The sequence below is a fragment of the Rutidosis leptorrhynchoides genome, chromosome 6 (genome assembly GCF_046630445.1).
Source record: "Rutidosis leptorrhynchoides isolate AG116_Rl617_1_P2 chromosome 6, CSIRO_AGI_Rlap_v1, whole genome shotgun sequence".
Classification (NCBI taxonomy): domain Eukaryota; kingdom Viridiplantae; phylum Streptophyta; class Magnoliopsida; order Asterales; family Asteraceae; genus Rutidosis; species Rutidosis leptorrhynchoides.
The window spans coordinates 389,438,981-389,448,309 of NC_092338.1; the positions used below are offsets into that span (position 1 = coordinate 389,438,981).

General features: G+C 35.4%; 1 protein-coding gene across 1 annotated transcript; it reads right to left on the reverse strand.

Moving 5' to 3' along the window:
- Positions 1-6,853: 6,853 nt before the first annotated feature.
- LOC139854981 (uncharacterized) lies at positions 6,854-7,674 on the reverse strand. The gene is made up of 2 exons (XM_071844248.1): positions 7,457-7,674; positions 6,854-7,361 (listed from the first exon to the last, which is right to left on the reverse strand). The coding sequence occupies exons 1-2, from the start codon at positions 7,672-7,674 to the stop codon at positions 6,854-6,856; spliced, it is 726 nt and encodes a 241-aa protein (XP_071700349.1).
- Between the last annotated feature and the right edge of the window lie 1,655 nt (positions 7,675-9,329).

The window sequence follows — 9,329 nt, forward strand, 5'->3', positions numbered from 1 at the left end:
ACGTAATATATATATATATATATATATATATATATATATATATATATATATATATATATATATATATATATATTATAATTTTTATTTTTATTTTAATTTAATAATAATAAGGGTATGTTAGCGAATGTTGTAAGTCTGTAAGTCGAAATTCTGTCCGTGTAACGCTACGCTATTATTAATCATTGTAAGTTATGTTCAACCTTTTTAAATTAATGTCTCGTAGCTAAGTTATTATTATGCTTATTTAAATTGAAGTAATCGTGATGTCGGTCTAAAATATTAAAGACGGGGTAATTGGACTTTGTACCATAATTGGGGTTTGGACAAAAGAACGACACTTGTGGAAATTAGACTATGGGCTATTAATGGGCTTTATATTTGTTTAATTGAATGATAGTTCGTTAATTTAATATAAAGAATTACAATTAGATATACCTATAAATAAACATATGCACTCGATCGGACACGATGGGCGGGATATTTATGATAATGCTAAAAACGAACATATATTTCATAGCATTATTTCTCAAGAAAGACAAGCTTTTAGTTGCAATTGTTCTATTTACAAGTGATATTCGTTTAAATAATAAAAGGTGAAGACAAAAGACAGATTCGACGAATTGAAGACGCAAACGACCAAAAAGCTCAAAAGTACAAAAGACAATCAAAAAGGTTCCAATTATTGATAAGAAACGTCTCGAAATTACAAAAGTAAAAAATTCAAAACGCAAAGTACAAAATATAAAATTGTACGCAAGGACGTTCGAAAATCCGAAACCGGGACCAGAGTCAACTCTCAACGCTCGACGCAACGGACTAAAAATTACAAGTTAACTATGTATATAAATATAATATAATATATAATTAATTATATTAATTATATATATATTATATTTATAAATAAAAACCGTCGGCAGAGAAAGACTCCAAAGTGTGAGCTGGAATTTCAAACTGCGCGACTCGCGGAGTTTGAAGGCAAAATTGGCCGCGAGTCGCGGAGCCCCAAAATGAAAAACTGCCTATAAAGCCAACCGAATTCTGATCGCAAATATCCATCTTTTTCTTCTTCTTATCATACGTAAATTATATATATATATATATTTATAATTTATATTTTAATTTTAATTATAATTCTAATAATAAGGGTATGTTAGCAAATGTTGTAAGGGTGTAAGTCGAAATTCTGTCCGTGTAACGCTACGCTATTTTTAATCATTGTAAGTTATGTTCAACCTTTTTACATTAATGTCTCGTAGCTAAGTTATTATTATGCTTATTTAATCCGAAGTAATCATGATGTTGGGCTAATCACTAAAATTGGGTAATTGGGCTTTGTACCATAATTGGGGTTTGGACAAAAGAACGACACTTGTGGAAATTAGACTATGGGCTATTAATGGGCTTTATATTTGTTTAACTAAATGATAGTTTGTTAATGTTAATATAAAAATTTACAATTGGGCGTCCCTATAAATTACCATATACACTCGATCGGACACGATGGGCGGGGTATTTATATGTACGAATAATCGTTCATTTAACCGGACACGGGAATGGATTAATAGCCACTAGAATAATTAAAACAGGGGTGAAATTACATTCAAGGGTAATTGGTGTAATTGCTAACAAAGTAGTAAAACCTTGGTTTACACGCAGTTGATAACCTGGTGTATTCATTAAACAAATTATTAAAACCTTGTTACAATTCGAATCCCCAATTAGTTGGAATATTTAACTTCGGGTATAAGGATAATTTGACGAGGACACTCGCACTTTATATTTATGACTGATGGACTGTTATGGACAAAAACCAGACGGACATATTAAATAATCCAGGACAAAGGACAATTAACCCATGGGCATAAAACTAAAATCAACACGTCAAACATCATGATTACGGAAGTTTAAATAAGCATAATTCTTTTATTTCATATTTAATTTCCTTTATTTTATATTTAATTGCACTTCTAATTATCGCATTTTTATTGTTATTGTATTTAATCGCACTTTTAATTATCGTACTTTTTAATTATCGCAAGTTTATTTTATCGCACTTTTATTATTCGTAATTTCATTTATCGTTATTTACTTCATGCTTTAATTTAAGTCTTTTATTTATTTTTAATATTTTACATTTGGTTTTAACTGCGACTAAAGTTTTAAAATCGACAAACCGGTCATTAAACGGTAAAAACCCCCCTTTATAATAATAATATTACTTATATATATATTTGTATTTTTATAAAAGTAAACTAATATAGCGTTGAGCTTTGTTTAAAAAAAAGATTCCCTGTGGAACGAACCGGACTTACTAAAAACTACACTACTGTACGATTAGGTACACTGCCTATAAGTGTTGTAGCAAGGTTTAAGTATATCCATTTTATAAATAAATAAATATCTTGTGTAAAATTGTATCGTATTTAATAGTTTTTCCTAGTAAAATATAAACTATTTCGTATACCTTAGCTTTGACATCAATTTATAAGTACTAATAATCGTTCATTTAACCGAACACGGGAATGGATTAATAGTTAATAGACTTATTAAAATAGGGGTGAATTACATACAAGGAAAATTGGTGTAATTATAGTTTAAGTCCCCAATTAGTTGAAATATTTAACTTCGGATATAAGGATAATTTGACGAGGACACTCGCACTTTATATTTATGACCGATGGACTGTTATGGACAAAAACCAGATGGACATATTGAATAATCCAGATTGTATCATTCTCAGGTGATAAAGGAACGGAGAAGACTCAGTAACATTAGACCACTGAGTTCTTGCTGGTAATTGGTGAGTGGGACTATCCTTATAGATATTGGTATTTAGTAACAAGTGTAGTTACTACCCGCTATTTGGTTAATATAGATTATGATAATCTATGTATGCATGTTAATTATTATTGTAATGATAAGTAGTAGGTCATACTACTGTTATCAGGTTTTCGCTTAGATTGAAATAGTAGAATGCCTGATTAGATTACTTTGTGGTTATTAGTGATGTTACCTACGGTGAGATTGTAGGTGGGTTATGTGCACATTAGGGAACTGGCCGTGTATAGAAGGGTCAGTACCGTCCGTGTATAGAAGGGACAGAAGAGGTCAACCATGTATAGAAGGGTTGGGCTCGGGGGTTATTGTACGGGCAGTATATTGCAATTGACGTATGTAAACGTCATGATAGGTATACTATGGGACAATAACTGGAGCTATCGGTACGGCTCTAGCTTGATCAGCTAGTAGTTGTAGACCTGGCAGGGTTAACGATCCTCTTGGGGTTCTATAGCCGTTAGTGCTATGTATAGCCGCTAGTGCTATGAGAGTGAATAGTTGTGTAAAACTATTGATATTATTGGTGAGTAGCTATGTATAGCTATGGGTACCTTTATTATATAGGTATGTAAGGCTGTGTAGTATAGTGCCTTTGATGCGTTTACTGAATAGCTTGTTGATGTTATTGCTACTCTGTTAATTGAATCACTGCCTAGCTCTGTATGATATAGTTGAGTAATGCTATATTATGTGATAGCTGTGTAATGCTATGTCCTTATACCCTTGACCTAATGCATGATCCCTAAAAGCTAGGCTTGGTACTTTGTATTAGTATCTATTGGGATATCTCACTCACTTAGCATTGTGCTAATCCCCCACATTTTCTCCCTTGCAGGTTATATTGTTTGCATGCTAGAGACGGGAGAAGATAGTTGTACTTTGGTTATGTTTGACACACTGAAGAACTCTTATGTCTGATAACTATGCCTAACTGTTTTGAAAAGTAACACCAGTTGAACTGTAATGAATAGTATCATATATGTTTAATATATGCTTATAACCATGATTTTATAAACTAATATTCCGCTGTGTAATTTAATAAATAAAAAAAAGTACGGTGTTACAGCGGGTAACGGGCACGGGTTCTATATACCGGCAACCCGCCCGTCGGGTTGTTTTTTTTGCTCGTTGAGACTCGTTACCCGCTCGCGGGTAAAAACACTTTGCCCGTGCCCGTGACCCGTGAATACCCATAACCCGCGGGTAAACCCACGGGTAATAGTAATATACAACTTCGTTAAATTTCTTTTCGAAAAGTTAGATAATTTTATTATTTATGAACTATATGTACAAGATACATGTGTAAAATGACGTGAAAATCAAGTTTTTTACTTATATTTAATATTATTTTTTAATCATAATTGCATTACAAGTAAAATCATTTTTAAATTTGATAATTGTATGTATAAACTCGCGGGTAAATTAAAAAAAGTCTCGTGAATTAGCGGATCGGGTTTTACCCGCGACGGGTAGTATGTTCCCGCGATCCGCCCGCGACCCGTTGGCGGGTATAATTTTTTACCCGTACCTGTGCCCACGGGTAGGATTTAAGGATTTTACCCGCCCATCACGGGTCAGGTACCCGTGGGTCACGGGTTTTTTCTCGCCCATTGCTATCCCTAAGTCCGCTTTACTGAATCCACTGCATAACTGTCCAGACGCAACACATGCGTCCTTCAATACTGAATAATTAGTAACATCATGACCCGACCAGGCTACCTCGATCGACCTCACACCAACCCTACCTTGTCGCCTCGGTGGGTTCCCAACCTTGCCGCCTCGGTTGGTGTCCAACAAACAGTGTGCACATAAGATCACAGATAATCAGTCATGCAATCGTCCTAACTGGCATGGCAATATCTAACTACGCATGGCAATCATACTGAACATAAACATAATAATAATGAGTCTAAACAAGTAGCGTGTAAGCTACTTAGTACTCTATCCGGAGATAGACCCACTCACCGAATATCACCAACTAGCTCAAATAATCTATCACTGAGCGGCTTCCTTATCCTTATTACCTGAACATAAGGCAAATCAAGTTAATTTCTGTCCGTTTGTACAAAACAGCACAATACAGTAAATCAGTATCAAAAGTGCCACTAAAAGTCTACCTAACACTTTGGCATTTTTAGAATATACATTCTGATTATCATAAGTCACGTGGGCAGCATTACGGCTAGGCATCAACACTTAGTAAAATATCCTGCCCTTAAAGACACTCGGTTGACTGACTCATACAGTCGGTCGACTGTGTCCACACACTCGGTCGTGTGTCCTCTCACTCGGTCGACTGACTAAGTTAAATCATCTGATCAGAACTCAGACACACTCGGTCGAGTGTGTTACTCAATCGGTCGATCTTCGAGAAAGTCGGTCGAGTGTCAAGAGACACTCGGCCGAGTGTGTTCATCTGATGAAGAAGATGAACACAGCTACGGGTTTAACCCAAAATTCACCAAATCTTGCTCTAGAGCTCGTTTATTACTCCAAAACTGACCAAATCAAGTACACTAAACTTCAATAAACACAAACCCACATGATTTTGACACAAACAACATCAAAAGCAACCATTTTGACCCAAATTGCACTTATAGTAAACTTAACACAAAACCTCATTTCTTAGAGATTAACGCTTGAAACACTTTGATTCTTACCTCAATAGATTCAGTAAATTGTAAAGAACAAGATGATATGAACAATTTGAGCTCTAGAACACAAATTAGAAATCTAGGGTTTGATGGTGAAGATGAAGTGAGTACGGTGTGTTTAGGATAAAATTCTAGAGAGATGGAGAAAAATGGGAGAAAAAGGGAGCACAATACACTTATTTGGGGTTAAAATCCCATACCCCATCACATACGAGTATTTACCAGTAATCTGATATCTTTCGCACTTAATTTAACTGCCCTAACGGAGTCCAAATTAAATAAACAAACATGTTTTGTGACCCTTGTCACAAACTGGTCTTAACCAAATAATAAAATAACATAAAATATTCAATTAAAATAAAAGCATAAATAATCACACAATTATGCCCAAGGGAAAAAAGGTCATCTTACATCTATGCCCGATCTGAGGATGTTACATTTGTTCATTGTCTGCTGTTTCTTCCCCTATGACATCCTGCTCAACACTTTCATCCTCCCATTCAAGTTCCATTTTCTGATTAGAAATGTGACCTTGGTCCCACTTCCAAGCAATATTTTTTTCAAACACAACATCACGACTGACCATAACTTTCTTGGATAGTGGATCATACATGCGATAGGCTTTAGATCCATCACTAAAACCCAGTAAAACACACCTGATGCTCTTGTCTTCAAGTTTGCTCCGCTTTACATCGGGCACTTGAACATAACCCATGCAACCAAACACCCGAAAGTATTCAATGCTCATTACAAAAATCAGTAAACTCTTTCTAGTAGAACTCTCCTCCTCTATCCATTCTTAGACATTTAATTTTTAAACCCATTTCATTCTCAACTTGCGACTTGAATAACTTGAAGAGTGAAAGAGTCTCTGATTTTTCTTGTAAAAAGTACACCCAACTCTTTTTTGAAAAATCGTCTATTATACAAAACATGTACCTTTTGTTACTATTTGAAGATGGTGTTATCGGCCCACACAAGTCAGGATATAATTGTTATAATTTTTCCTCAGCCTTCCGCGAACTTATTTTTGGTATCGGGTGCCTGTGTTTTTTTCCCTTCAGATACGAATCACAATTGATATCTTCTTCAACAACATTAGGTAACCCGTGCACCGTGTTTCTGTTGTGTAGCGTCTTCAAACCTTTATAGCTTAGATGACCATAACGATGGTGTCAAAGCTTGGACGTATTAATAGTGCTACTTTTTAGACATTTTTCTTCACCAGATGTAGTGGAATTAATGATTAACATGTACATCCTATTGCATGACATGGCAATGCTCACAATTTTTCCCTTTTGTGAGTGATATATGGAACACATATTATCATTAAAAAGTATGGACAAACCCTTCTTCTGAAACTAGCCTATGCTCAATAGGTTGTTCTTTAATTCAGGAACATAATATACACCACTGATTAAGTAATTATTTCCATTAATAACCAGTTTAATCGTACTTTTACCTGTCACCTTCATTCTGTAATCGTTCCCCAACCTGACAGTGTGCTCGAAGCTGTCATAAATGTCACTAAATGTATCATAGTTTCCACACATATGGTTTGAGCATCCCGAGTCCAAAAACCACTCATTGCATATAGGGTGATTTTGGACCTTCTCATACGTCATCAGTAGCATGTAGTCTTCTTCATTACTATCACCAAAATTTGCATCATTGTTCCACTTAAGGCATTCATAACTGAAATGCCCAAGAGCATGACAGTTGTAACATTCGACTGTTAACTTGTCAAAACTGGATCGACCTCTACCACGACCTCTTCCACGATACGAACTACGACCCCTTCCTCTTCCTCGCATTGCAGAACGCTCATCTACCTTCAGCACATGGTCTTCTCCTTCATTAGTAGCACGTCTGAATTTTTGTTCATGAACACAAATGAGCTTTGCAACTCGTCTATGGTCATTTTGTCCGTATCTTGTGCCTCCTCGATGGACTCAATAATGTACGTGAACTTTTCGGTCAATCTGCGCAAAATCCTCTCCAAAATCTTCGAATCTGCCATGTCTTCTCCATTACTTCTCATTTTGTTTGATACGACCATTACTCTTGCGATGTACTCCGTAATACTTTCATCATTTTTCATCGCTAAAACTTCAAACTCTCGCCTAAGAGAGTTTAGCAGAGATTTTTTCACCTTCGAATTTCCTCCAAACTTTGATTTCATAGATTCCCATACTATTTTGGATGTGCGTCGGTCCAAAATTTGTTCAAACACTTAACGTTCCAATGCCTGAAACAATATATGTTTGACCTGATAATCTTTATTTCGGTCGGCTTCAAGGATCTTCTGCTGATTATCATTCAATGTTATACCAGGCCTTGGTTCTCCTACTCCATTTTTTATGATATGCCAAAGACCCTTAGCCCGAATGAGATTCTCCATGAGCTCGCTCCAGTGTTTGTAATGACCATCCAACTTGGGAATCTGAATGAGACTCTTCTCTTCCATTTGATCGAACACTTTTAAGTGATAAAATTAGCTCTGATACCTATTGTAGTGATAAACTATAGTGTTTGCTATAACACGGTTTCTAGCCAAAAATGCTTAACTTTATTAATGATCAACAAGTGCTTTATATAGCAGCACATCAAACGGAAAAAAGAGCTAGTCTAGCCATATCCCATACAAGTCGGATCATAGCACAATAAAAGGAATACTAATAACAAATAAAGACCAAAGACTAGTGATCCTAAATAATAGGTCACCTTATTGACATATTTAAAATGCAACACGTCTTAGTAGTTTCTTAAAACACTAACTGCCCCTCTAAATTCTTTTTATTAAATCATCAAATAAATATTCAATATGATATATAAATGTAGCACTGATTGTTCATAACTGAGGTTCGTTAATATTAACCTCACAATCAACAGTCCTTAAAGATAAAAATATAATATATTCATAATTTAGTAATTGATAAGGCTGAAAGTTTTAATTTATTTATTAAAGTGATCCAAAAATTGATATCCATTAGCATTCTCGCGATTGATAGACTATTTTTTTGACCTGATAAAACTTCAAAGTTAACCGTGAGTTATGTTTTCTTTTTTTTAGGACAAAAATTTTGGCATCGAATCCTCTCATTTGCCACTCACACACCCGTTAGGAAGAAACTTCTCGCATCCATCTCGTGAAGCGTATCCGGAATGCTTTAGGTTAACTGTTTGGCCCACACAGAGTGAAGGATACCAGAGGCACAACCTTGGAGAAAACTCTCCCCCAGGATTTGAACTGTGATGCCCCGTACAAAATTAACGTGTACGGATCATTACAAGGTCAAACACTATATGATGTTTTAAAATAAGTTTGCATTCATAAGAAAGGGTAACGTCATAACCAACATTAAAAGTTTTACAACCGATAGTAGGCTTCTACGAATAGAAGCAATTAACATAAGTACGAGACCCGAAGGTCATTACAAAACATTGTTCAAAAGTAACATTGTTTGTTAATGCAAGGTATACGTTTCATGCAGAGACATCTCTAACAAAAGTAACGGGAGTCTACACAGCAAGACTACTACAGCGGAAGCATCAAACCTCTAAGCACTTGAGAAAACAAGCTTAAAAATGTCAACACGAATGTTGGTGAGCTATAGTTTAAATGTAACAGTAATGTAAGGTAGGCCACGAGATTTCGGTGTTTCAAAACAGTATGAAAAGTATATGTTCAACCGTGGGCACTTGGTAACTAACTTAACGTAATATCATCCCCTAAAAGTACACTTGGCTAGTGCGTAAGTTTACGAAGTATTAAACACCCGTTAAATGCTAGCGCTACTAGCCCGAGTGGGGATGTCAAACCCTATGGAACCATAT